Genomic DNA, 27,199 nt, shown 5'->3' with positions numbered 1-27,199 from the left:
AGATCGTGCCAAACGATGCTGCAGATTTTTGGGAGAACGGTCAGAAATGGATGGAATCACGATCGGTGAACATCAAATTGAAAGCACGTAACTGCAAAATAGTGTTCCGTTATTCTTCATACATGTCAATGTATACATATAGTACATATACTCGCACACATATACGGCGTAAGCCAAATATATTACGAACGAAATGTGTTAAACTTATTAGAAGGGAAAAGAAAAGGAAAAGGAAAAGAAAGAGGAAAATGGAAAAAGGAGAAAGGAGAAAGGAAAAAGGAAAAAGGAAAGGGAAAAGACACTGTGCATAGTGAATCAGTGATCGTAAAAACATTCCAAACGTAATTCTTAATTACAACGACCAGATTTCCCTTCTTAAAATTTGTACTGTCACATTAACTTTACAACTTTCTAACTTTAGCGCTACTCAGCTTTGGATAATATTTGGAACGCAGTGTACCTCCGTGTAAGTTGTGTGGTAGCGTGATTCGTTCGTATCTATCTTGTTTCGGAACAGAAACACGCAAATCAAGTTTCCTTGTATCGTACCTAAATAGTAGTTACATGTCTAAGAACGCGGTTATCATGTTTGTGCTTTCTTACGTATAAAATTGGAGAAAGGAGCGCGCGAATAGGCACAGAAAAGGACCAGAAAAGGTGTGCTGCGTTTCGTGTCGAGTAATTCGTTATTACTGCCGACATCGGATGCTCGACACTAGACACCGTTGATTCGTACGCTATCGGTGATAACGGTAACTCGTGTTCGTCTTGCTCGTTTTCGCGTGAACCGGACCGGTTCGACGATTAGTCTCGCGCGCGACTATGCCCCGTCAGTCGTGTTTCGTCAATGATGGACACATTTATTATTCAAGGCACGTATTCGAACGCTGCGAGTTGTATCGACCGTAAGTAAAGTCGTGCTCGCATCACGGTTCGCTCGGTTGCGTCAGAAATGTCGATGACGAAGCAGCCTACTCTCCTAATTTCGATCTAGTCGGTGATATTCATACTGGTCTTCCATGAACGCGAAATCTGTACAGGCACGTATAATCGAGCTGTCCATGATTGCTGTTCACTCTTAATTCGACAAACTCGTACGGAGTCTCGATCGCCGTGTTCTACGAATCGAAACAACAATTATACATCTCGTCGAGATTGAAAAGGTAGAGGCAAACGCGGGGGTAGCTTACTTGAACGGGAAAGTATTGTAAATTGTCGTCCGTTGCTGCGAACTCGTAATCTCCAAACATCACTGGAACGGGGTCGTTTTCGTTGACGAAACCCTGTGGGAGTGATCGGATCGACTAGTTGAGATATACGGCTTTGTCGAGGAGAAACGATTCGCTTACCCAAACGTTGAATTTCTTAGGAGCACTCCTCATCTCTCCGTTGGGTAGGATCGACTTGGGTACGTGTTCGACTGTGAATCCAGTAACGTAAATCGAACTACGCAGTTTAATCAACAGGTATCCCGGGAATCCTTGAAACGCCCAGCAAACGCCTGGTTGTATCGGGTTTCCTTGTATAACCGTCCGAGGATTGTTATTCTCTTGATAAACCATGAATGCCAGAAATTTCACAGCTCTCGTTTTCCTATCGTACTTTTGCGTGCAACGTATGCTGATGATCTGGCCACCTACGAACAACGAAGGAGCAACGCGTTATCGCTCGACCCGACAGCAATTAGCTCAGCCACGCACCTGCCGATTCCAGAGCGTAGTCTACGCGACCCGTTTTGTCCGCGTCGTAGGTCCTCAACGCATCCTTGACTATTTCACGAACGCGCTCGTCACTCGCGACGGACGATCCCTCTCTTGCTATAAATACATAGATTTCTCTCGTACCAGAATATATCGCTTAGTTTCGCATAGTTGCGTTTCGTCTATAAAGCTCCCAGAAAAACCAACTTACCCGTATCCGAATTGTACCCGTCAGCCGTAACTGCCGCCGCGTCTCGGATTGCTTTCGTCGAATCTTTCTTCGATATCGGCACATGAAAATATTCGGCTAGGATCGTTTCGACGCGTTTCTCCAGATTATCCTCACCGACGAGATTCGCACGGGTATTGCAGCACAACTTTACCTCCGAATAGAGCTCCTTTAACGCGTTCAACTGCAGTTTCATTGCTTCGATTTCCTGCGCGTACGCGTCGACTAGGCCGCGATCTTCTATGGTTTTCTGCAGCGACAGCATCTTATTCTACGAAAAACATCATCCATGCCTTACGATTCCCTTGGTCTGTGATCGATCAGTGCACTTACATGAAATTTCGACCAAACGAAATCATCGTCCTTCAGTTTCTCCAGCGTTCCGTTCACGTTCAAAAGAAGACTCTGCAACGACGCGTGTTCAACGTTTAGTCGTCTTTAGACACTTGGATGGAGCGGAAATGCTTAACGGGCAACGGAATCTTACCGCTTGTTCGATAGTTTGATCCTCCAGTTTGCTGATTCTAGCGTGTAACTTTTCGGCCAACGTCTTGAAGTGTTTCGCTTCCGCGGAAGCTTCTCCGTTGGGAAAGGATCGTTCGTCCATCAGAAATAATTGCGGCAGAGACCAGTGACGGTCTCGGGATTGTTCGACGATCGCGTGATCGGTCCATTGAAACGACGTTGAAAAGTATGGTAAACACCAGCTACCTGAAAAATGCAAATATAATCTCGATTAAAGTTTGTCGGTGTCCGAATACGGTACAGCGTACAGCTATCGAGAGAAGGATAGACGAAGGGGACTCACCGTTCCGATGACATCGAGATACCGATCGTGTCCACATTCCCCGTGAAGCGCGAATACTCCAATTTTATATCGCCAGTCAAGCAATCCTACTCCCTCTATCCTTCTCCCGTCTTTTAACTTATCCATTTGTCGGACTCGATCGACTACGATCGATCTTAGGTCGCCTAAATCTATTCCGTATTTGAATCAAAGTACTTTTACGGACGCGTTCAAAGAAGGAGGACCGGTAGCACCGCCGATAGCACCGGTAGCGACGCGTGCAGGGACATTAGTTTCGAGGTACCGCGTACAGTTGCTACACAGCCGTTCAGATCCGAAATCAATACCAATACCACTTGTGTATGCACATACTCGCGTTTAGATTCACGTTGCTCGCCCATGTACATGTATTTATAATTCTACGTTAGTAAATGCTGCCACCGCGTGTCGACGTGTACGAATAAACGAAAAGAAACGTAACGGTTAGCGAGCGTATCGGAAAGCATTACGCTCGAGAATATATCCACCATGATGCATAGTACAAGTTTGCAAATTATAAACAGACCGACAAAGAAACCGTTCCATTGCATAATGATAATAATTAAAAAACGGAAAGGAGTTAATGATGATAATTGATAATTAGTAACGGTAATTAATAATAATAATATCATATTCGTCAAGAACTTAAGAAGTTAAGAAGAAATCTCACGGGAAAAGAATTCATCGACCCGAGCAAAATCACCAGATTAAATTCCAACCAATGTTCGGCGTCTCGTGTAAAGACACGTTCACACTGGGTAGAAAATAGGCTGGGAAATGTTTTAGCTTTTTCATGTATTCGGTAACGAACGAATCGTTTTCGACACGCGCTCTATTCACGAAATCGCTAAAGATGCGATAGCTCGTCTCGGTGATATCATAGGGAATATTGTGCAGCATATCCAGACTGATAACGTTCTGTTTTTTCACGATGTAAACTCCTGAAACAAAAAGAAAAAGAAAAAGAAGCGGCAGAATAGCTGATATTTCGTTCTGTTCGTTCTGTTCGATCCGTTTAATCTGTTCAGGGACGCCACGACGATAGATCGAGAGATGTTGCCGGTGATATTCAAGGAAAGAATGTTGATGCGAACACACGAATATTTTTCTCGGCGAACCTGTTCAAATCATGCGTGAGATTCATCGAAATTTACCCGTTAGAAAAAGCAACGGCAGTAAGGCGATCCAAAGGACTTTAGGACTTCTTTGCTGCATCCATTTTCGAACGCTCGAAACTCTGCTCAACAGCCACGAATCGAAGAAGAATACTTTAACCATAAACATATAAACATACTGCAAGCAACAGTCAATATACTGCCATACTTTGTACCATCTGGATTCTGCAATTGAAAGAAATTCACGATTATATCGATCGATTGCTCTTTTCCGATTACATCGGGCCAAACAGGTTCAGGCATTCGCTGGAATTACTAATTTAACAATACCGTGTTTCGAATAATCGTAACGACCGCGATAGTCCCTTCTTCTGACTGTTTTCAGCTTTAAAAATTCAAACAGGCTGTTAAACCACGAAACAATGATCGACGTGAAATTTCCGAAACGTTGCGACAGTTTTCCTTTCTCGCTTCTGCTGGACATTGATACCGCACAGTCCAATTCTGTATCAGAGTCAACAGAGGGTGTGGTATCCCACTTCCGGAATGCATGTCCAACGTGTTCCGCTAGCGAATCGGAACGCAGAAATTGTCTGAGACAAATCGAAAGAAAAAATGTATTTCTGTCTTGCTCTTTTCTATACTATGTAAGCAGATTTAAGCAGATTTAAGCAGATTTAAGCAGACAAACCTTGATCGAGAATTCGTCGACCCCCTAGGAACGGTATAAGACATTTCTTTCTGAGAACGATGTCGTTCCACGTGCGTCTTTGTATACCTAATCTTCGATTCTCCGTAAACACTGGTACACTGCGTTCAACGAGACGTATCATAATTAATCGATCCGACGAACAGTTCTCTTCGAGCTGAGCCTCGATCTCGAGGGCCAAGGGGAGCCAAGGGGAATCGGTCGACTCGGCCAGTAACAAGAAATTGAGCCTCCCCTTGACCCCTACCTGCCTACCATTTCCCATCAAATCGTACCCACCGTAGAATTTTCTGCGTTTACTTTCGCATTGTCTTCGAAATTCACTGCCTCGCGCGTCACGCTCACCGATGGATCACCTGATTGATGCGACACCTGATCGAACGTTTCTCCATCCGAGTGTATGGAACGCCGAGACATATTGGGCATTGCTAATATACCCGGTGCGATTTCGTAACGGCACTGAGATTTTTCAGAATACGTATAATCTGTCTTTGGAAACACACTGAAACATATTTCAAATATCACGCGTCGTATTACGCTTGACAAAATACTCGCTGATAGAGACACGTGTATACAAGGTGATTCATAAGCGCATTGATACGATACCTCGGGAGGTACATCTACACGCCGAAGTAAGTGAATTTTTCACTTGTTTTCGCATGTATATTTATACGCATGTTTACCCGTTCAAGTATTTACGAATCATCCTGTATAACGTTATAATACTTAAATCGCATACTTCCACCAATCACCGGCTTGCTTATAAATTTCGTGCGCTGTGCTCGGTCTGTTGGTTACATCCTCTTTTTCTCCTTCCTCTGAAGAGTAATCGCTAGTTATCGTCCTATGCGCAGAAATATTTTTATCTTCTATCTCGTACTTTCCATAGAACGAGTCATCCTTTTTCTCATTCTGACCATTTTCGAGTATTTCTCTTTTTGCTTTTTGTCGTTCCGATCGTCTCTCTGCTTTTTTAATACCCGTAGATGAATTTTCTTGCCTCTTGTTATGGTTTTCGGACAAAGTATCCAAAGGCACCACTCCTTTCCTTTCCATTATCGTTTCCATACTTTGATCGTGCAGCTTGCCGCCGGTACCGGATCTGGTGGTAACGTTCAAATTTCAATCCAGTTGAGAAAATACATCTATGGATAATCGATAAGAATATCGTGAATATAACTTGAACTTACAACATTCTGTATGCAGACTTTTTACTGCTTATAATTTCTCCAGGCGTGCCGGATCTCTCTCTACTACGATTTCTTAAATCATAATGATGTTCTGCGATCTCTGCTTCTATTAAGGCATGGGCCTGAACCGAAGGAGTTTGAGAACGAGATCTGCTTCCGCTTCGTAATTCATAATATCGTTGTTCGCTCTCCATAACACTATGGAAGAAAAGTATTAAAGCGTGTACGTGTTACTTTGAAAGAATGAATATACACTGATATGGAAACGGTAGCCACTGGAGCTCTTAGAAACTGTAATTCTTTATTGCATGCCTGCTGTCAGCTAAAAATACTTGTAATCCCTCCCATCTGAAAGATATCTGTACAAAGTCCTTTCCTGTTGGTTTCTATTTCAGGCATGCTTTTTCTTTCCGTCCCTTTCACTCCCATTGACTTGAATTTTTTTCGAATAAACCCCCCATAACGCGGCACCTTGAGATCGAACGCGCCGCATAGCATAGACAGATATGCTACGACGCAGAAATGCGATGATACGAACAGTTACCTTACGCGAAGTTAGTTTAATTGTTCTTTTCGTGCAAAAGACGCGCATACAGACGAACCGATTTCGTTCGCATTGCAAGATAACCGCACGGCACGTCGAGAACACGTAAGGCTAGTATTCATTCGCATACCGTGTGAATATCTTGATCACGGTGTAGGTACACGATTCACTGGTAAGCGTGCAACACTCGCCGAAAACTGTATTAACACTACAATTATATCGTAATCACGGATCTTACAAATGGGTTGATCTTATACTGCAATTCTATTTCGTCATTCATTTTCCCGAAAAGTCTTCTATTTATAGAGAACTCACCAACACTATACGACAGTAATTCCCGATTCTTCATAAATGATTCGATGAGCCGTGCTTTCAAACAGACGATACAGATAATGTTCGACGCGCAACGTAAATCGTGCTAAATAATCTTTTTCGCTGTTGCTTCAAATTGTTTGTCAACATTTATATACTTGGCTGAAAGTAGATCAACAAGACGGTTCGACGAGTAGGAAGAAAACGATGGACAGAAGTGCTTACTACTAAGTATATAGCTTGCGCACGCACAGCACGATGATTCATCCAACAGTGCTCTTACTCACAGTCAGTAGCAGCTCTGGCCATAAGTTTGCCACAGTTCGCCAACCAACTCTTGTCATAGTCGAGCCGATAGGTTTCCGAGCTCGATGCATTTGAAGTTAATGTTACACGATGCTTACTAACGATGATCCTCCGTCGGTCGCGCATCGTCCCCGTCGTCGTGTACGGTCACGCGTATTTGCGACGACATCTACGGTAAAAGGTCCAACAAATACGTAGCACGTACTCGGATTTTCTGTCTAGGGCGAACAAGATCTCCGGGACTCTGGTACCATTTCGATATAGTGGCCAAAGTTACCGATACGTCGTTCGCGTCGTAGGCAACGTCGAAAGACTTCCACGTGTCACGTTCAACGGAAATTTCAGCGCGCGGTATGCAAAGTGTGTAGGTACTTACGCACAAGTAGCTCCTGTCGAATCCATTTTCGTTTCGTGTTACATCCAATGGAATTAATACAGGGTGTAAAGTAACATGGAATCAAAATTCGGGCGGATGTTGCGCGCAACGGAAATGTGTTTCTCCATGCCACGGAATAATCTTACGACCGTCGAACAATTTCATTGCAGCGATCGACATTGCTCATCGCTCGCGAGTTTAGGCTTGTTAGCAAGCGTTCTATCGAACGCTTTTTCAAATATCAAATACTCGGGAAACAATGTTTACAAAGGCAAAGCTGCCACTGCCATCTAACGTTGCAACGTGGAAGCTACGATACGTGCTACGGTGGGTCTCGCCCGATACGTGGAATCCCGTAGTTACCGCGTTCGACGTGCTTCTCAAACATCAAGCGTCCACAGGTGTGCGATACGCAAGGTATCGGCGTTTGGCCGACTATTAGCGACAAATCTTCAAATGACAGTTTAAATGACACTCGGCCTCGGTTATGCGTGGCGCACGAGGAAAAGTTAGTTGCAACGGTTCGCCGCTAGATGGCGAGACCATTCACTTTTTCGGTATATGTAGCTTTATATCCCAATTGGAGTTTCCGCGAATCGCCGCTAGATGGCAATACCGTTTGTGCGCCTGTAAAGGAATTTTTGAAAAATAGCGTCGTTGGTTTCCCGTGTTTCTACGATCATCATAATCTTTAATCGGTGTAACAGGTTTGCAGTGTCGTTCTGGAACTAGGCGATCGGTTCGTCCGGATCGAAACCCTTTTTCGGCCGATGAGAGAGACGACATTGCTGGATATATTCAGGTTCCGCGGTAAGATACTGCAACGTAAAAGGTCAGACGTAAAATCTTTCGGAAAGCTTGGCGTTCGCGGGAAGATTTGTAGCGATAGACCGCCTATGGCATCGTCGCTATATTACCATCGAGATTCGTAAGCAAGAAATTCTCGTTTATCCCGAGCGGATTATTAGGTTCCGATACTATCGGAGCGAGCCATCTAACGCAACTTGCGAATACTACTCGCTACTTAATTCGATAGTGACGCCGTGAAATAAGTTGAGACGTGACTTGAACTTTCAGGCGACGAACGAAAGACACCGTGGAGTGAAATGTGTAAGATTGCGAGCCACATGACGATCATAGACTGGCAACAGACTGTGTACGTACATATAAGCGAGATTAGATCGTACAAAGCAAAGAGTGTCGTGATTACATGCTGGAAATAATATCACCGATGCGGATATTTGTGTGTGGTGTAGGAAAGGGGTGCGACAACAGTTAATCTGCAAGAAAAGTCAGTGATATTACGTTTGACAGATTGATGCAGTGTGAATTATTGCGAGGCTCGCCGGGACTGACCGTTAGTATATGAGTCTGGAAGGAACCAGAGGCTTGAAAGGGTCTGTGGTCTGCAGGCTACGAGCTGCTGACTGTAGGAAACAAGCACTGCTACGGATCACCTAGTCCGCCAAACAAAACATGGACGCCGTAGAGATAAATACGACTGATTCAGCGCAAAATGAGGAAGATAGCATTGTATCCGCGGTGGAGATATGTCGCGTTTGTCTCCTTGGTAATCTCGTGATGCGAGATTTGTTTCTAGAAAACGAGGTTTCTTCTCTGTCAACAAAAGCGATGAGCTTTGCAAACGTTAAGGTTAGACTTGCCATTTAGAGGTTACATTTAATAGAAAAAAATAGTGAAATGTCTTTACTTACGAAACTTTCTATAGAAATCGAATGCGCAGTTCGAGCCTTACCTAATTAGAAAAGTGAAATAACCTTTCACGAATAGCGTATCCTAGATTTTATTGTCAATCCTCTCGTCTTTCGTACCTCTACTTTTTTATTCTGCCAAACTTTTCTTTACCAGTATGTTATCGTAGCACGACTAATGACCGAAAAATACATTTACAGTGTTCTTCGATTGTTTTAGATGTTACCCGGCGACGGCTTACCGACACGCGTATGTTGCATATGCGCGGATAAACTTGAATCTGCGTACGAATTTAAATTACAGGTGGAACAAGCCGATACGGTTCTAAGGGAAAGATTCGTTACCATGAATATGAAAGAAGAATTGTTCTTCAACGAGGTCGAAGTACATCTAGAGGCGGGAGATAGAAGCGAAGACATAGAGCAGATGCATATAGAAAATCACTATGAAAGTACCGTAGAAACATTGGATACGATGTCCGGAGAAGAAAAGTCTTCCCTTTTGAAGGATCAATTGGCTTTGTTGCAAGTAGAAAAACTAGCAGAGCAGGAGCAGGCGATAACCGGTAAATGAACAGGAAACATTTCTTTCGAGATTGAAAGTTGAGTTTCAAGCGTTGTTAAAACTCTTTTTGCGTTTAGAACAGCACGGTGGTTCGGTAACGGATGAAGTAATCGCGCCGGATCAAATGCTAGACGAATGTTCGAACCGAGAGGAAGATGGGGAGGAAGAGGAAGAGGGAGAAGAAGAAGAGGAAGAGGAGGAGGAAGAAGAGGAAGACGAAGAGGAAGACGAGGAGGAAGAAGAGGGAGAGGGCGAGGGAGAAGAAGAGGAAGACGAAGAAGACGAAGAGGGTGGCAAAGCCGTCAACGATATAGATAACGAAAAGATTTTGAAACACGAAACCCCCGAAAATTGTATCGAGAGTATTTCGACGGTAGAGCACGACTATATTTTGCAACAAGAATGTATATTGGCAAATGACGGTCAACGAAAAGAAGAAGAACGCGAAGAACAGCATCAGTTGATGTCCGAAGAATCGTTTTCGCGCGAAGATTGTGTTCAATATGTAAATTTGTTGGTGAAAGCGGCTGACGTGACCCATCGAGGGAACGAAGATGAAAGTGAAATAGGGAAACGAGAGAGTCTGAAAGCGGATATCAAGGTAGAGGAAGATTCCAAGTGTCAAAGCGACACGAGGAGAAGCAAACGCAAGCTGATTCGACGGAATACCGATCCGATACGAGATTCCGACGAGGAGAATTATTTTGAAAATCTCAATTTGAGTTCGCGGCTCAAGAAAGCTGAAGACTCGGATAAAACGGAAAAAATCTTTTTCATGTGCTACCTTTGCGACAAAGAATTTCTCTCGAAGAACGTTTTACGGGAGCATATGCATTCTCACGAGGAAGTGAGAAAAGCCTTGTCCTTGAAGAAAACTGTCGAGAAATCCGAGAAAGATACTTGCAGTCCCACAAAGTTGCCTCCATCCGGTAAAAGATCGAATAAATGTCCTTACTGCGGTAAACAATACATATACATCATTTCGTTCAGTAAACACTTGAAGAAGCACGAGAAAGAAAAAGAAGAAGCCAAGGAGGAACCGATGCCGTTGGAAATTTCGTTTCACGAAGACGAGCATAGTTTGGATCTCGAGGATTACGCGGACAAAGATCATTCGAATGCCGAGTACCGAAAAAGAGTCAGAAGAAGAGAAGGCGCGGTTACGGCAAAATCGGAGAAAGGGGAAGGAACGGGAGAAGAAATGACAGACGGGGAGGCCGAACAGGATGGAGAGGGGCTAGGGGGGAACAGGACAGGGGAAAGAGAGAAAGGAAAAGAGAAAGAATCGAGCGGCGGCAGCGATAAAGAACGAAATGGAAATAATTTGAATGAAACCGACGAACGAATGAAACGCGAAGCGCGCACCGAATCGTTCGCCTGCGACAAGTGTCTGGAAGAATTCTCTACTAGACGCGGTTTACGAAAACACACGTTTTCCCACAGCACTCTCAGATGTAGCGTATGCGAAGAGGAGTTTGATTCGTTGGAGAAGCTGAGAAACCATCGGGCGAAACATGTCGTCGAAGGTGTACTGTCCGAACAAGACTTGGAAACAGGCAGTGTGTTTTCAGTCGACAGAGACGTGGACGGTTACGATGTCGAGGATAAACACAGAGAGGCAGAAGGAATCGGCGATGCGGAAAGGCGCAAGGAGAAGGAGGAAGAACGAGGACAAAGGGAACGTCAGACACAATTGTCAGTGGTAGAAAATGGATCGAAGAAGATGAGGTAAGTGTAAATGTACTATCTTACTATAGTATATTCGTAACATCTATTATCATATTGAGCACATGCACACGCACACGCACACGATCACGATCACGATCACGATCACGATCACGATCACGATACGTTTATAATGTTGTCACAGAACTGCTTCGGAATCGACTTAACGTACTCACTGCATGTTGTTTTATTTAGAAACATGGAGACGCATTCGATGGTTGAGATCACTTGTAAGATATGTTATCAGCGATTCGCAAGAATGGATTTATTGCAGAAGCATATGGAGCAGCACGAACGAATTAAAAACTACAAGTGTACAGAGTGCAATAAAACATTCGGCAACGAACTCACTTTACGAAATCATCTCATAGCTACGAATCACAAGACGTTCATTCACGGACAAGAGTACGACCCTAACAAACGGATCAAACGAGTAGCCGCGAAGGCTGCGCAGAAAATTATCGATAAGATCAAGACGGAAGATGGTTTGGAAGATTACGAGGACGAGGAAGAACAGGACGAGAAAGTGATCGAGCGGAATCCCACGGATGGAAGTTACGGGCGAAACAAGCGAGATATCTCTTCTCAGAAGAAACACAATTGCAAGAAGGAGTTGGAATGCGCGAGTTGCAATAAAAAGTGCAGCTCGAAACAGTCATTGACGAAACACATGGAGCAGCACGTGAAAGACGAGAAAACAAGCAAGTCGGAGAAGCACAGGCAGCTCGGGGAGAAGAGGGAACGGCAGAGGAGTTGCGCGGCGAACGAAGGAATCGAGTCGAGCGAAGGCAATAAAGACGACGATTACGATTCCGATTTTGAAAGCGGTCTGGATTGGCCGATGGACAATCACGAGTGTGCAAAGTGCAAGAAACGGTATAGCACGAAAAAGTCGCTGCTGCGGCATCAGCTGTTGCACGAGGAACCGAATTTCGAGTGCGACATTTGCAACGTGAAATTCTATCGTAAGGACAAACTGAAAGCTCACTACGACAAATGTTCTGAGAAGAATCCTGACCAGGTGAGAAAGTGTAACATCTGCGGGGACAGTTTCGAGAACAACGAAATACTGCGGGAGCACAGGTCCAAACATGTGACCGAAGGGATTCTCACGGAAGAGGATTTGAGGGACATCGAACCGAGGCCGGAAGAGAAGAAGCCGGGAGAGAAAATCGGCAGGAAGAGAAGGACCGATATAGTCGGCTTAGAGTGTACCGAGTGCAACAAACAGTACACTTCCAGGAAAGGACTGTTGCGTCACATTCAGGTTCACGAGGGGAAGAAGTACCTTTGCGACATATGTCCGAAGAAATTCTACAGAAGGGAACATTTGAAGATACACGTGGCTAAGCACAACATGATTAAGCCGTACAAGTGTACGCGCTGCACGAAACGTTTCATCAAGGAAGAACAATTGACCAATCATTTGTCGAAGCATGACCGGACCTTTAAGAAGAACAAAGAAACCGACAGTTCCAAGAGATTCCTCTGCGAGATTTGCTCGAAAAGCTTCACTCAGTCGACTACGTTGATTGCCCACCTTCGGGCTCACAACGGCATTAAACCGTACGTGTGCGAGGTTTGCTCCCGACCCTTCACGACCAACGCTTACCTAAAAATGCACATGAGAACGCATACCCAAGAGCGGCCGTACATTTGTCAATACTGTTCGCGTGCATTCGCCAGAGCCGACACGCTTGCCAATCACTTGACATCGCACACCGGCGAGGCAAAGTATCACTGCAAGTATTGTCCGAAGAATTTCCGTCGTTTGAAATCCCTCAAGGAGCACGTGTTCATTCACACCGGACAGAGACCGTACGCTTGCCCAACCTGTGATCGCCGGTTCAATAATAATGGAAGTCGATATGCCCATAGCAAGAGGTGCAAACAAAATTTTGTTCAGAATCAAAACCGTGGCCAGACGTTGACGCAAGTTCAGTCCGCTCAGAATCAGCAGAGGATATTGCATCAGCAGACGGCTCTTGGACAGACTCAATTATTGAAAACGCAGAACATTAAAACTATTACAATTACTAGACAACCGGAACCAGTTGCTGCTCAACAAGTCACGCAGCACCAAGAAATAATAATGCCCCTAATCTTCCCTCTAACCGTAACGGTAGCCGATATCAGCGAAGAAGTTATATTGCCGGAGGGAACCAAGTTGTTTACGACCACTTAAATTGTAAACTTTATTCAGTGCGTTTGCAAATGACTCTCGTCCATCTTTGTCCGGTCCAGCTAAAGCCTGGCGTGTCGGTCAACCGATCGACTCTCTTCTCTCTCTCTCTTCTCTCTCTCTCTCTCTCTCTCTCTCTCTCTCTCTCTCTCTCTCTCTCTCTCTCTCTCTCTCTCTCTCTCTCTCTCAATCTCTCTCTCTCTCTCTCTCTCAATCTCTCTCAATCTCTCTATTTCTCAATCTCTCTCTGTCTATATTCTGCAGATTTTTCTAATGACATCGAACACATTTTCATATGATAATTAAGAGAGAAAAGCGGTAAGTGCAAAAGATAAATGAAAGAGGGCGAAACAAGTAACGAAATTGTGAAACATCCGAGATAACCTTTTTAATTTTGTACTATATGTTGTATATCTCTGTTTATATTGAAAGGAGTATCGAGCCGTAGAATGCGTAGGGGTGAGATAACGTAGTGAATGGGTAACAAAGAGAGGGAAGCTGGAAACTGTTGCTTTCTCCTGCTTTTAACGAGTACAAGATTTGTTATTTGCAAAAAACATCGTTTTTCTTCTGTTTTCTTCTTCTTCTTCTTCTTCTTCTTCCTTTTCTTTTTATTCAGTGCGTCCTCATTATTTCTGAACCATTTCTCATTTCTTGTGACTCCTTGTGGCTCTTATAACGTTCAAGAAATTCCAACAAAAGAATTCACGTTGCATAGGTATACGTGTTACGTATATGTATACGTAAATAATGTAAAGTGAATGCATGAATACATGTATATGTGTGTACATGTAAAAATTCGTCAGGGAATGTATCTTGTTTTACATTTAGTTTTTTTCTTTTCTAGATTTAGGTATTTTTCACCGGAAACATTACGCGCACTTGCAAATACATTTCGGAAAGATTGGGCATTCGCTTGTGAAGCGAATACATTTTTCGTTCTCAACCGCGCGTTGAACAGTTTATTTTTATTTTATTATGACGTTGAACTTTCATGTACATACCGATTGATTTCTCAAAAAACCACTATCCAAAGATTGTATCATAAATTGCACGGCGAGTGTGTAACATAATTTTTTACAAAGTATGACTTTCGGTCGTTAGATTACAATAAAAACGCGATATAAAATTGTATAAAAAATTTATTGTATCAATAGTAACGCCAACAATGAACACATGTATTCCCTGTAATAGCGTGTTAAAAATTTTAATTAATAGAAACTCAAACGTATGCGCGATCCATTCTATCTACGCACGCATTTATTTGACCATTGATTGAGATTCGTTCCATTTGACAAAATCCTATCAAGTTTTCTGCCGATTTTTCTTCTTTTCCATTATCTACTATTATCTACTATTATCTACACACACATACACACACAACACACACGAGTGCGCGCGTCTCTGTACACGCACACGTGCCTATAAACACATTAATGAATTGGCAGAAACCACAAGCAAGAACGGTTAAGAAATGTTTGTCATCATCAAGGTGATACCACAATTCTACAATAATATCAAATAATTGAGAATTTATGTTGATGAAATATGGATCGTGTTTTGTGATTTATTTGTACATAGACGTAAATACTGTGAATAAAGTAAAGCATTTGTAGTACTAAGTATTTCTTCTCGCGTTTCTAGGTCCAGATTTAATGATGGCAAAATCATTGTTAACCTATGTTGAAAGATCACAGTAATGCCACTGATTTAATCAATACATTATCATATTTCCTAGTAATCGTTTAATCGTTTAATCGTTTAACCGTCGATTACCCATAGGACGTTTATACCGGATGTACCTAAATTAACACGACCCAACATGCCGTGATCTCTTGTCTTAATGATATATAAAAACAACAGTAACGTGTGAAACAAGTTGTTCCTACCCTGAAAACGAGATGAAAGAATGAAAGAAATTGAATAATAAAAGAGACGCGTTACGGTATCGCGGAAACGAATAGAATACAAGCTCGGTGAAGCATATTTACCCGCTGCATTTCTTCGTAATCGTTTGGCAAGGAGTCGCCATTGTGTGCAAAACTATAATGAGGTGGATTTATGGATTGACACACTATTATGGGACCTTTGCTACGTGGTAAAGTCATTCCTGATCTAGCCATGTATCTCGAGGTGAAGGGTCGTGCATCGGGTTGATCTAATGGAGCTTCTAATTGCGTGTCCATATACGTCGATACCAAATGCATGATTATCTGCACATGCAACGAAGCTGGATGTTAAACAAATGATTACAATACCAGTGCATTTACACGAAATCAAGTAAATTACCGCAGAATCAGTTGGCAGACTAGAATCCCATTCTTTGCCATTATGGAAACCTCCGCCGTTCCATTTGAATTCGCTCATAGAACCCCCTTTCGCGAGGACTTTGATCCTATTAATCAAATATTCCTGATTGTTGGAAAGCTCCAGAAATGGTACTAAAGTTGGTAACGTAGGAATCGCGGTGACTAAAAATGGTGCTTGAGCAAGTTTTCGTAATCTATCCAGACCCACGTGTCCTGGTTGAGAATCGCTCAATCCATGGCGAACTAGAGCGGAGCAAACGTTATCGATCTCCATAGCCACTCGTTCGACTACTGTTTTACTGATCCACTAAAGTATAGAAAAAAACAACTGGTTAACAATTAGTACAGATACAATTATCGAAACGTTCGTTTAACATTCAATTGTTTTCACTTACCATTCGGAGATTAGCCGTCCACTCGTTTACTTTGTTCGGATCGATTCTATATTTTCTCCAAACGTCTAATACACCTAGCATACCTCTGGGCGAGTGTCCTTCTTCGGTACCAGGACTGGTAGATTTCGATTTATCTAGAAAATCAGAATGCGTGTTAAAGATATAACCGACTAGAAAATCTTGCTAATGTTTTAGCTGATTGTAGAAAAACTTTAATAAATAGTAATACCGATGATCGGCGCTAATTGGTACACGCATCTTCTTAACAAAGGTGAAACTTCTCCTGGACTTTTAATCGCAGGATGAGACCAGAAGGAACTAAGCAAGTTAGAAGGTTGATCGATATCGGTGGACAGAACGTGTTTCCTCTGTCGAGTTTCTTCCAAATAATTTTCTAGTTCTTTTTCGCTTTGAATCAAATCCTCGCCAGTTCCATTCATCGAAGCATTAAGGGATTTATTAAATGAACCGTTAGGGCTGGACGTCGACTTCTGAGAGGTTGGACTATTATATTTAAAAAATGGACTTGTCGATGTAAAATTCTCTAGAAAAAGAATGATTACCATATAATACGCGTACCCTATCAGGAAGTTAACGCACGAACAAAACGATAACGGAACGTTATATACTGGTTTCGTTTAATCCTGGAGAACCTAGAGACGTGAGACGTCTGTTTAGACTGATGCAAGACAAATTCAAAGGAAACGCTGGCTCCGATGTTTTCTGAGGTGACGGAATTTCATTTTTGAAAATGGGATCATCGTCGGATATTCCTAACAAGCGTCTTTGTCTAGGATAAAGAATAACTGGTCTTAAAGTGAAAGTTGCCCAAGCGTATCGTGCGATATGGTAAACAGCATTCAATGCAAATATAGAGGCCAAACACCACTCGACCCAGCAAAACGGTTTATAAGCGGCACCTCCATATAATCTGCAAATCAACGTGACAAGTAATAAATTGTTCGTTTGTTCATTTGAAATACTCGAATTCCTTACATGTCGAACACGATGATTCCAAGAAGGGAACTATTGACGAAGAACCATGTGATACTGTTCCTGGCTCTATTCTGTGCCTGTCTGATATCGAGTGTTTGTTCAACTTGAGGTTTAGCGGTTAAAACCCTACGAACACAATAACGTAACTATACGAAAGTCACTTGAGAATCGAACTAACCTTAGTTTCATTTATCTTTTAATCATTTCATTATCTCACCTTGCATTAGGAGAAATACATCGCATCGGAGAACGAAAATTGCTCATTGTTTACTGGTGTATTTTACAAATTACTTGCCGAAAGAACTTTACCGTCTGTTTAATACAACAGAAACGTGGTATCCTCCGACGCGTCTGCGCCAATTACCCACGTAAAACGAATTTCTTCAATTTGCGCGCCTTTACCTTCAGTTGCAGCTTATGGGAATTTTCGTCTAGGGTTCCAGGGGTCGCGAGACCCTCGTACCATTTCGGTGTCGCGCTCGATATTACCGATAATACAAGATTTTAGGTTTCCTAGTAGGAATCGAATTAGCTAGATACTTGGTTTCTGCTGCGAATGTTTCGCACAACTATACTTGTGTAACGTAGCGTAAATTTGACATGTATAACAAAATAGAATTCTGGATGAAATGGCGAGAAATAGATAGTACTAAAGAAAATAACAGATTTTATATAATTTTTATACATCAAGATGCAGATTCGGTTAATTTAACGAGAAGCTTATTCTTCGGCACGTTTTCACCTCTTGAACACAAAACATTCTCAACTGTTCCATTTATGGACGCTTTGACGGTGTGCTGTAAAGAAGCAAAGTTAGTGTTCAATTAAACATTAAATTGTATTGTCAACAATGATTTTATGAAGTTTGTAAGAAACGCACTTCCATCTTCATAGCAGTAATAACGAGTAGGGAATCCCCGGTTTTAACAAAATCTCCTTTCGCAACAAACACTTTTTCTACGAAACCTGGCATAGGACTTAGCGCCTTGTATGGATCCACCTCGAAATCGTTGCTCGCAACGTTGGAAAGGAATTTCATAGTTGGTATACTGAATTGCCACTCTCGCTCCTTACAAAAAAAGCAGAAGAAAATGAAAATTAACATCAAAGAATATTTAAGCAGTATTTCCGAAGATTTATAAAGAATACTAACCTTGGTAAATAAATATAACTTGTTTTGAATTTTTTTTACCGATGTCCTGGTGATTTTACCGTCGATTTCAGTGCATAATTCTAACGAGTTCTTTTTTCTTTTCAACGTGCCTGTTACCTTCGTCCAAGGACCAATTTTATTTAACCTCATAGAATAAACTTCAGGCTCGACGTATTTTACTTCGATATCGATATCATTATCGTGAACATTAAAACGGTAGGTTCGCGTTAGGGTATGGTTTAACCTTGATCCAGTTTCTGTAGCAAAAGGACTGAAAGGGTCGTTAGTTGTGAGCGAATGTTGTAACGAGAATAGGTCTTCGTGTAATATCGAAGCGAGAACAGCCTGCAACGTTACCGCCTTTGGAACGCATAATTTTGGAAACAATTCTTCGAAATGTTCTTTTATGAATCCTGTGTATACCTGACCCCGCTGGAAACTAGGATGAGAACATAAATCCTTTATGAATTCTATGTTAGTGTCTAGCCCGGCTATCTGAAAATCATGTATCGAAATGAAACTTGGAATATTCAACTGTTATTGTGCCATATATACTTACATTATATTCGCTTAGTTGCGACCTCAGTACGGCTAACGCTTCTGCTCTATCGTTTCCCCAAACGATCAGTTTCGCGATCATCGGATCGTAATGTACCGAAACCTGATCGTTTTCACGGACTCCGGTATCAACCCTAATTGCTTTCGTCAGATCGTTTGGTGTCTTCAGGTACAACAGCTGCCCAGCTCCTGGCAGGAAACCATTCCTTGGACTCTGACAAAGAATAGAGAAAAATAACAGCTCGTTTCATTTCGTTTACTCCGGTTTTACAGAGTTTCACCTTTACAACAGCCGACAGGATGACCGAAACGCAAATTCATCGAATCGCTTACCTCGGCGTAAATTCTTGCCTCGAATGCATGTCCGGTAAGTAGGATTTGTTCCTGTTTCAATGGAAGTTCTTCTCCTGCTGCAACTCGTAATTGCCATTCAACTAAATCCAAGCCGGTAATTGCTTCGGTAATTGGATGTTCCACTTGAAGACGAGTATTCATCTCCATGAAATGAAAACTATCTCCGGTACGATCCATTATAAATTCCACGGTACCTGCGCCAACGTACCCTACCGCTTTGGCGGCTTTAACTGCTGTCATACCTAAATTCGATCTTACGTCCGCCGAGATTTCAGGCTACGATACATCGTGTACACGTCAGACTTGTTTAAATTTTAACTTATCCGAAATGTTAACGTACCGCGGGAGCTTCCTCGATAATCTTTTGATGTCTCCTTTGAACAGAACAATCCCTTTCGAACATGTGAACAACATTTCCGTGTTTATCTCCAAAAACTTGCACCTCGACGTGTCTCGATTCAGGAATATAACGTTCGAGCAAAACCGCTGCATCGCCGAATGCTTTCTCGGATTCGGTTCTCGCGGCTTCCAAGGCTTCGATAAACTTCGATTCCTCGAAAACGATTCTCATTCCCTTTCCGCCTCCACCGCGTACAGCTTTAATCATTAACGGAAAACCTATCGCTTTTGCTTTCAGCTGTAACGTTTCATTAGACTGGTCGTCTCCATGATATCCTGCAATAATTATTCATGAACGTCTAACGCAATGTGTACTGTCGATGAAATATGTATTTTTGAGTTATCGTTATTTCGGGCGAAAGAAAAATACCTCCGTAAATTTTACCTCCGATACCCTAAAGGCACGAAGAAGATATTGAAAAGAATAATCTTTAAGATATACTTTGTTCTTGGTATTTTTCTCGTGCTGCTAAACAACCTTATCTTTGAGCACCTTTTTTGCTGCCAAAAGCAAAAGAGGTATGAAATTGATAACATAGATGAAACACATTGTATTATTCTGCAACAAGATTTTTATACCAGCTATAACAGGAACTCCAGCTTCCATCATTATAGCCTTTGACGTATTCTTCATTCCCATATTTCTAATAGCACTTGCAGATGGTCCAATAAACGTAATGTTTTCTTTCTCGCAAAGTTCTGCAAATTCTGCATTTTCTGAAAGGAATCCGTAACCAGGGTGTATTGCCTGACATTTTGACTTTTTTGCTACACTCATAATCTTATCTTGCCGCAGATAACTCTGACTAGAAGGTGCTGGACCAATGCAATGGGCTTCGTCTGCTTGTTCTACGTGCATGGAATTTTTGTCCGCCTCGCTATACACGGCCACAGTTTGAATTCCCAGCCTCTTGGCAGTTCTTGCAACTCTGCATGCTATTTCACCTCTGTTCGCAATTAGAATCTATGATCGATATAAAAATTGTATTTGGTAATCGGTGAGTTGTTTAGGGGGAAAGTCATTCCGTTACTGAATATTAAGCTTTACCTTATCGAATCTATTTGTTGAAATTCTTAGGACCTGCATGTTCCGTGTATTTGCAATTAACTTACTGTAATCAAAGATAAAAGCATAAATATTATGTGCGGTTCGGTAACGATGAGTTGCGACAATTTTTAATAATTTACTTACTGCGAAGCAGGAGCAATTACTTTTTCAAATAGAAGCATGTTCTAATTCTGTAACAAGTTCAGTTCAGTAATGATCAATATCGTTCAATTTTGTCTTGTTTATTCCTTAGTGTGTTCACGTCAAATAACGAAAAAGATAAATACACATAAACAGAGCGATCTTCCATTTTTATCGAGAGGTTAAATGGATACACCGCTTGCTAAGAGATAAGATAATTTATAAACATGCAAGTACCCTACTTAGGTACTTTACATAGTCTTAGACATTGCTACATCTTTAACATACTACGATCGTACATTCTGTCTATTTATGGGATTTCGTAACATCGTTGTGTAAACTTTAATCTTTTTTAACTGAAAAAGAAAAAAAAATTTGGCCCATGGGGGGATCGAACCCGCGACCTTCGCGTTATTAGCACGACGCTCTAACCAACTGAGCTAATAGGCCTTCTCTATAGAAGAGAAAGGAATTAGAAATAAGAATCAAAATTCAAATTACAATGGACAACTACTCGATAAATTTACTAAGTCATCTTCCGTTTTGTGCTGTATATTTACAACTGAACATGTTACATAATTGTAATATGGCTAATAAATTTCTTGTATAAATAGATAAATATAATGTAAAATAGAATGTATGAAAACAAATACATCTTTCTTTTCATAGAATATAATTTAACATTATTAATTTAAGGAAATACCAAAACAGTAAATAAGATAAAAAACAAAGAAAGGTTAACATGTATACGCGTTTGAGAGTCTTTATTATGTGGTACAAAAAGATTTTACTCTTCTTTGTATAGATCTTGTACTGGAGAGGATATTAGATTTAACAGGATGCAGTCTGCTTCCAATATTGTTAAGTCTGTAGTTGACCCCAAAAATCTTGTAGACAATTCTAAATCCTTTATTCTTAGATTAACCATAGAACCTCTGACGTATTTACTGAAAATCAAGATTTGTCGATCAAGATACGTTGCAACTAAAATTACTTTGTTGCTTACCTAGAGTTCTTTTTAGGCTTTGGACATACACAATGAAATTTCCATCCAAAGTCAATGTATAAATCGTCTCCAACAACATTAAATATCTTTCCAACCACAACTTTTCCTTGGGGATCTCCAAGCTAAAATATAAGTGGTTCAATCAACTGATATTAGACTAGATTTAATATTACAGAATATACAAGATTTACGTCTATAAACTTGGAACGTCGAATCAAAGAGGTAAACGAACGAGACTTGACATTTTTCAAAGCATTATCTTCACTTAAAGCTGCGAATTTTTCGTAGGATGCCGCAAATCCACTTAGCTTAGGTTTAGTAATATCGGTATCTTGTTCTTTCATACTTGTTAATTCGTCGTTTGAATTTTTACTTGTACTACAATTTCGCACAAGTATCGAACTTGCACGAAGTTTCTGAATAAAGTGTAACTGTCTTATTATTTTTCTGTAACACTGTATCTTGTCCATGATTCTACACGTTGTGTACATATAGAATAGGTTATGTTCAATCAGTAGGTCTTCTTAAAAGCCAGTTTCTTTGAAACTTTCAGTTAAGACATTGGGAAAAAATATCTTCCGCGGTTTCAAGGTAATTTCGAATATTGAAGATTTCTGAATATCTAAGAAAAATTCTTGATTTTTGTTTAATGAACTGTATATTGGTTGTTATCTGCAATTTATGTACGTATATAACCTACTCGATATCGACGGTACAACGGCGCATTATGTTCGGTATCATAATAATTTGTACGTAACATGTGAAAAATATATTGAATATTGACGTTTTCAGAAAATTACGCAATGGTTATTAGCGGACTGTTGGTTAAACCGTTGTCCAGAAATATTTGTACATCAACAGTTTCTAATCAAATAATAAAATTAACAAGATTAAGAGTCGTGGATAATAGTGCAATAGGAAAACAAGCTATGTTGGAAGGAAAACCGCCACGTTGTATCCACGTATATAATAAAGTAGGAGTTGGATATATCGGTGAGTATCCAAACGATAGATTCCATCATTTATCGTGCATTAATTCCCTTAAATGGTACAGGAGATAAAGTGTTGGTTGCGATACGAGGTGAGAAGAAAAAAGGTATACTGGTTGGATTAAAACAGCGTCAAAATCCAAAGGTTCCAAAATTTGACAGCAATAATATAGTACTGATAGATGATAATGGAACACCTTTAGGTACTAGAATTCATGTTCCAATTCCGCACATTTTGCGAACAATTTTAAAAGAGAAGACTTACAGTAAAGGAGCAGATTATACAAAATTATTAGCTATTGCAACAAAATTTATTTAATTAATTTGTACATGTAGAAGAAGCAATTTTTATGTTATTTAACCATTAAAAGATTTCCTGATGTACGCGCTATTGTATCTTCATCCCCTGTTATTTCCTGTACAAAACGTTACCGTTGAAGATTGAATCAACAATCAGATTGTTGGCTATGGTCTGGCTTAGGTAATAGTTAATATTTATTTTTATAAGAAATAATAATTAAAAAGGCAGGTTTCGCCTGTTATTCGATTCCCGCCAAACGGTGTCACAGTATCTTCAATTATGGCGGCATTTCAGACGATTACGTCATCGAGTCTTAGCACGTGCTCAACTCGAGTACTTTGAGTAGTTACTCCCCTCGTGTCAGTAACTCGAAAATAGTGTTCCCCAACTAGCTCTACTTTAGTAAGTAAGTATTTCCTCGAGACACCATGTACACGTGTATTTGCTTAAGGAATTTTCCGTGTTCAATAGAAATAGGTAAACGTTGATATGGAGTGGGTAGGTTTTCACGAGGGGAATGTCACTATAAGTGACTAGTACCTCCACGTATGTATAGCCGGCCATCCCTTACGAAAGGTATCATTTTATTTTTGTTCATTAAGGTACTTGATAAACAAAAGTATTAGGATAATACGAATGTATCGTCAGTTTCGATAGAAAGTGACATTTGAAAAATGTTGACGTTGAAAATTCGAATGTTCTCTCTGTAACATCATGATTCTCTGCCGTTGCGCGTTGTATATTCACCCAGAGAAGTCTGTTTCGATAGAAATATCATGTGGTCTAGGTGGCGCTAGTTGTCTCTTACAAATGGCGACTCCGGGAGAAGCACGCCGACCGATTTAACTACAGGGATCTTCCGCTGAGGAAGTGTATGGATATAGATAATTTGTGTTAAAGTGCAGAGGTACACGTTTAGTACAAGACTTTCAGTGGTTTACCATTTGCATCTGGAAAGAGAAAATTAGTAGAATCGTTAATCATAAAATTGAGCGGAAATGGGAAACGTATTAGCCGCTACTGCTACAGCACCTCCACCGCCACTGCCACCGCCGCCGGCACCTCCAGGTCTAAGTATACCGCCAAATGTAGGAAAACAAGATCCATCCGTAGGACTGTATTCGTCCACGGAAGGCCTGGATCGCATAGAAAATCCTGGCACAATCGAAGATCTTCACAAGAAATGCAAAGGTATCTTCGAAGTTTAGTGTATTAATTCGATCCGAATGAATGTAAGTAGAATCGAATGTAGTTTGATCGATATACGTTAATGTTACGATAGATGTGTTTCCTGTAAATTTCGAAGGAGCAAAATTGATGGTTAGTAAGGGTCTTAGTAATCATTTTCAAATATCTCATACGATAAATATGAGTTCCTGTACTCCGTCGGGATACAGGTAAGTCTCTGCTTATTTGAACTTTAGTTGGGTTTAATCGGACAGACAATAGAAAGTTTGTTTGTTGTAATTTAGGTTTGGAGCAACATACGTGGGTACCAAACAACCAGTACCGACAGAAGCTTATCCCGTATTATTAGGTGACATTGATCCGAGCGGAAATCTGAATGCTAACGTGATTCATCAGTTTGGACAAAGATTAAGGGGAAAGTTGGCGACTCAGATACAGAGGAATAAATTTACCGCCGTGCAAATGACAACGGATTATCGTGGGGATGCTTATACGGTCTCCCTGACTCTAGGCAATCCAGACGTACTGGACGGTTCTGGTAAGAGTACGAGCTAAAGAAAAAACATCGATAGGAAATATTAGAACAAAGTAGAGTCGGGGCTAAGTTATCGTAAAAGTTATTGCTTCCAGGTGTGTTTGTGATGCATTACCTTCGAAGCATAACACCATCTGTCGCGCTTGGCGGTGAACTTGCTTATCAGCGAGGACCCGGTATACCAGGAGGTCAGGTTACCGTTGTTTCGGTCGCTGGAAGATACACGAACGGAGATTCCACGATCAGTGGTGGTCTGGGTGTGTTTTAAATTTGGGTGTTTCGATACCGTTGAACGTGTCGCATTTTACTTGGCTTTATCGTTGAAAGAAGTCGCGTGGTAACATTTCCATTTTTTCGGTAGGATTGACCGCTTGTCACTTGTGTTTCCATCAGAAAGCTAGTCAACAGTTGCAAGTTGGCGTAGAATTAGAAATTAATAACAGATTACAGGAATCCACTGGAACTATTGCTTATCAAGTCGATTTACCCAAGGCCGATTTAGTGTTCAGAGGTATGATGCTCGTTTCGAATGTTACCCTTATAAGATACCCTGAAGTTCAACGGTGAAGTACACTCGTTAAAGGGATGAAACTGATATTTGTTTTTCTCGTAGGAAGCGTCGACACTAATTGGACGGTAGGTGCTGTCTTGGAAAAGAAATTACAACCATTACCATTTTCATTCGCTCTAAGCGGTATGATGAATCATAGTAAACAACAGTTTAGACTGGGCTGTGGACTGATAATTGGTTAAGGATAGTATGGTAGTTTGATATCGATTGCGTATGTGATTTAGCCGAACAATTGAACAAGAGAAACCATAAGTGTATTTCGATGTCTGTGCGGACTCCTCTTACGAAATTGTAGCTAGCGTCGATAATACCCATTCTTTCCGATTCTCCTTGTTGATTACCTCATTCGTTCACCATCGTGTTTATATTTGTTTTGTTGATTTATTTCTTATCGAAGAAACACTGGATCACCAGGGTTCTATGGTTTTGCTGCGCGTACTCGTTTATTCCATAGCATGCAGTCTTGGTTGGCTTTTTCGCGTATGGATGAGAAAGAATAGCATGGAACTGTACAGTGATATGGTTGTTACGGTTTACCATCAAGAATGATATCGAGCATCGAGAGGCGCATTCGTTCCGAATCAATCGAAAAGCAATCGAAAAGCAATCGAAAAGCAATCGAAGCGGAAACTCGTGTGTACGCGTGTGCCACGCGTACCCGAACAGAGGAAAGAGTCGATCGAGGAACATTTGATTGAGAAACTAATCATGGCGGAATCGAAGGAGCGCGATCAAGGAGAATGCAAATAAAGTTGACGTTAAGAAATTCATTTCAATGAAGAAATTTTCATTCGTTTCCCACTTGTCCCTAATCTTTCGCGGCTGTGAATTATTCTTTTCTCGGGCAACAGTTGCCACTGGATCTAGGAAATGCTGCGATATAACTTGATAACGAAGGGAAGAAGAAGCTTCGAGCATCGGTCGATACATACGATTCGAGGAATAAGGGTGCACGTCGATACGACTTTTCACCGGTTATTTAATCATCCATCTTTCTATAGAGGATATATTTATACGTTGCACGTAGTTGCGGGACAAGTTGTTTTCACCTTGAATGGACTAGCGATGCGACATGACGTCGATAATTAACCGAAAGCGATAACGACAATTTGCTCGTTTGCTTTCGAAGCGAAATCATTCGATAGATTCTTTTCATTGATCAGGATGCGACGATAGTTTCTCGTAATTAACTAAAACGGTGTTTATAGTAAACGAAAGGAAACGAGACGGTCAAGTCGCGGTAAAAGCTGAGATTGCGATGTATCGCAGATACACGGGCATATGGCGACCCTGTTGTTCCGTCACTGCGCACTACTCGGCATTTCAAAGAGATACGTGTACGAGGCATTTAACAATGAAAAGGCTGGCTTTTCCACAAACTGGTTGCTTCCCGTTCAAGCGATGCGTATTCTCTGCCTTCCATGCGCTAATAACGCGGAAAACACAGAACAATTTGCGTATAGAATGCCAGTGAAACGCGTGGTGAGTTGGACGAATAAATGCGTACGCGACAGCGTCGACGTCGGTTCGATAGGTCGATCCGATTTGTTCGGGACGAGTAAAAGACGAAGAAACCGAGTGTCGAATATCGATTTACTTTCAGCAACTCGCGTCCCTTAACCAACCGAGATGATCACAGGCTGCCAAACGCTTCGCGACAACGTTTTATCACGGATTTCTCAAATATTCCGATCTTCGATCGTCCCATCGTTCAATTATTGACCATTCGTTACTGTGCATTGCTGTGGAACACGCGAAAATGCGG

At 41.4% G+C, this 27,199-nt stretch overlaps 7 protein-coding genes and 1 non-coding gene across 21 annotated transcripts; 3 read left to right on the top strand and 5 right to left on the bottom strand.

The window, feature by feature from the left end:
* Window positions 1-88: 88 nt before the first annotated feature.
* Window positions 89-7,547, bottom strand: LOC116431864 (uncharacterized). Of its 8 annotated transcripts, XM_031987883.2 has the most exons (16): window positions 7,308-7,545; window positions 6,913-7,100; window positions 6,629-6,787; window positions 5,770-5,967; window positions 5,319-5,681; window positions 4,859-5,081; window positions 4,562-4,680; window positions 4,201-4,463; window positions 3,910-4,095; window positions 2,417-2,640; window positions 2,263-2,334; window positions 1,912-2,200; window positions 1,701-1,817; window positions 1,350-1,636; window positions 1,191-1,283; window positions 89-1,118 (listed from the first exon to the last, which is right to left on the bottom strand). In XM_031987883.2, exons 4-16 carry the CDS (start codon window positions 5,961-5,963, stop codon window positions 1,005-1,007), a joined length of 2,544 nt encoding a protein of 847 aa, XP_031843743.1. In that variant the 5' UTR covers window positions 5,964-5,967; window positions 6,629-6,787; window positions 6,913-7,100; window positions 7,308-7,545; the 3' UTR covers window positions 89-1,004. The 8 variants fall into 8 exon arrangements, with proteins under 8 accessions (XP_031843743.1, XP_076228571.1, XP_076228570.1 ...); XM_076372456.1 differs by lacking the exon at window positions 6,629-6,787 and having other exon boundaries at window positions 6,851-7,100; window positions 7,308-7,546; XM_076372455.1 differs by lacking the exon at window positions 6,629-6,787 and having other exon boundaries at window positions 7,308-7,546.
* A 420-nt stretch (window positions 7,548-7,967) lies between these two features.
* LOC116431870 (uncharacterized) lies at window positions 7,968-15,113 on the top strand. Of its 5 annotated transcripts, none has more exons than XM_076372452.1 (5): window positions 7,969-8,463; window positions 8,622-8,960; window positions 9,240-9,585; window positions 9,662-11,312; window positions 11,505-15,113. In XM_076372452.1, the coding sequence occupies exons 2-5, from the start codon at window positions 8,784-8,786 to the stop codon at window positions 13,492-13,494; spliced, it is 4,164 nt and encodes a 1,387-aa protein (XP_076228567.1). In that variant the 5' UTR covers window positions 7,969-8,463; window positions 8,622-8,783; the 3' UTR covers window positions 13,495-15,113. The 5 variants fall into 5 exon arrangements, with proteins under 5 accessions (XP_076228568.1, XP_076228567.1, XP_076228566.1 ...); XM_076372451.1 differs by having other exon boundaries at window positions 8,564-8,960; XM_076372453.1 differs by having other exon boundaries at window positions 7,968-8,960; window positions 9,324-9,585.
* LOC116431872 (transmembrane protein 209) lies at window positions 14,616-17,653 on the bottom strand. The gene is made up of 8 exons (XM_031987909.2): window positions 17,409-17,653; window positions 17,192-17,317; window positions 16,825-17,126; window positions 16,425-16,739; window positions 16,196-16,329; window positions 15,781-16,107; window positions 15,483-15,704; window positions 14,616-15,381 (listed from the first exon to the last, which is right to left on the bottom strand). The coding sequence occupies exons 1-8, from the start codon at window positions 17,453-17,455 to the stop codon at window positions 15,253-15,255; spliced, it is 1,602 nt and encodes a 533-aa protein (XP_031843769.1). The 5' UTR covers window positions 17,456-17,653; the 3' UTR covers window positions 14,616-15,252.
* A 188-nt stretch (window positions 17,654-17,841) lies between these two features.
* Window positions 17,842-21,438, bottom strand: Mccc1 (Methylcrotonoyl-CoA carboxylase 1). The gene is made up of 9 exons (XM_031987908.2): window positions 20,848-21,438; window positions 20,704-20,767; window positions 20,235-20,619; window positions 19,597-19,931; window positions 19,236-19,532; window positions 18,904-19,116; window positions 18,345-18,839; window positions 18,072-18,260; window positions 17,842-17,988 (listed from the first exon to the last, which is right to left on the bottom strand). Exons 1-9 carry the CDS (start codon window positions 20,883-20,885, stop codon window positions 17,878-17,880), a joined length of 2,127 nt encoding a protein of 708 aa, XP_031843768.1. The 5' UTR covers window positions 20,886-21,438; the 3' UTR covers window positions 17,842-17,877.
* TRNAI-AAU (transfer RNA isoleucine (anticodon AAU)) lies at window positions 21,221-21,294 on the bottom strand. Its single transcript has one exon. It is a non-coding gene; the product is annotated as a tRNA-Ile (tRNA).
* A 153-nt stretch (window positions 21,439-21,591) lies between the features above and the next one.
* Window positions 21,592-22,341, bottom strand: mRpS28 (mitochondrial ribosomal protein S28). The gene is made up of 3 exons (XM_031987914.2): window positions 22,042-22,341; window positions 21,851-21,972; window positions 21,592-21,791 (listed from the first exon to the last, which is right to left on the bottom strand). The coding sequence occupies exons 1-3, from the start codon at window positions 22,339-22,341 to the stop codon at window positions 21,632-21,634; spliced, it is 582 nt and encodes a 193-aa protein (XP_031843774.1). The 3' UTR covers window positions 21,592-21,631.
* Window positions 22,342-22,547: 206 nt separating this feature from the next.
* On the top strand, window positions 22,548-23,223 carry mRpL14 (mitochondrial ribosomal protein L14). The gene is made up of 3 exons (XM_031987915.1): window positions 22,548-22,584; window positions 22,643-22,843; window positions 22,905-23,223. Exons 1-3 carry the CDS (start codon window positions 22,578-22,580, stop codon window positions 23,156-23,158), a joined length of 462 nt encoding a protein of 153 aa, XP_031843775.1. The 5' UTR covers window positions 22,548-22,577; the 3' UTR covers window positions 23,159-23,223.
* Window positions 23,224-23,426: 203 nt separating this feature from the next.
* LOC116431873 (mitochondrial import receptor subunit TOM40 homolog 1) lies at window positions 23,427-26,204 on the top strand. Of its 3 annotated transcripts, XM_031987911.2 has the most exons (8): window positions 23,433-23,546; window positions 23,612-23,716; window positions 23,928-24,331; window positions 24,423-24,537; window positions 24,613-24,866; window positions 24,959-25,120; window positions 25,225-25,374; window positions 25,477-26,204. In XM_031987911.2, exons 3-8 carry the CDS (start codon window positions 24,139-24,141, stop codon window positions 25,614-25,616), a joined length of 1,014 nt encoding a protein of 337 aa, XP_031843771.1. In that variant the 5' UTR covers window positions 23,433-23,546; window positions 23,612-23,716; window positions 23,928-24,138; the 3' UTR covers window positions 25,617-26,204. The 3 variants fall into 3 exon arrangements, with proteins under 3 accessions (XP_031843772.1, XP_031843771.1, XP_031843770.1); XM_031987912.2 differs by lacking the exon at window positions 23,612-23,716 and having other exon boundaries at window positions 23,427-23,546; XM_031987910.2 differs by having other exon boundaries at window positions 23,463-23,716.
* Window positions 26,205-27,199: the final 995 nt, after the last annotated feature.

This window comes from Nomia melanderi, chromosome 12 (assembly GCF_051020985.1).
Source record: "Nomia melanderi isolate GNS246 chromosome 12, iyNomMela1, whole genome shotgun sequence".
Taxonomy (NCBI): Eukaryota; Metazoa; Arthropoda; class Insecta; order Hymenoptera; family Halictidae; genus Nomia; species Nomia melanderi.
This window is presented reverse-complemented; position numbering and strand designations above follow the sequence as displayed.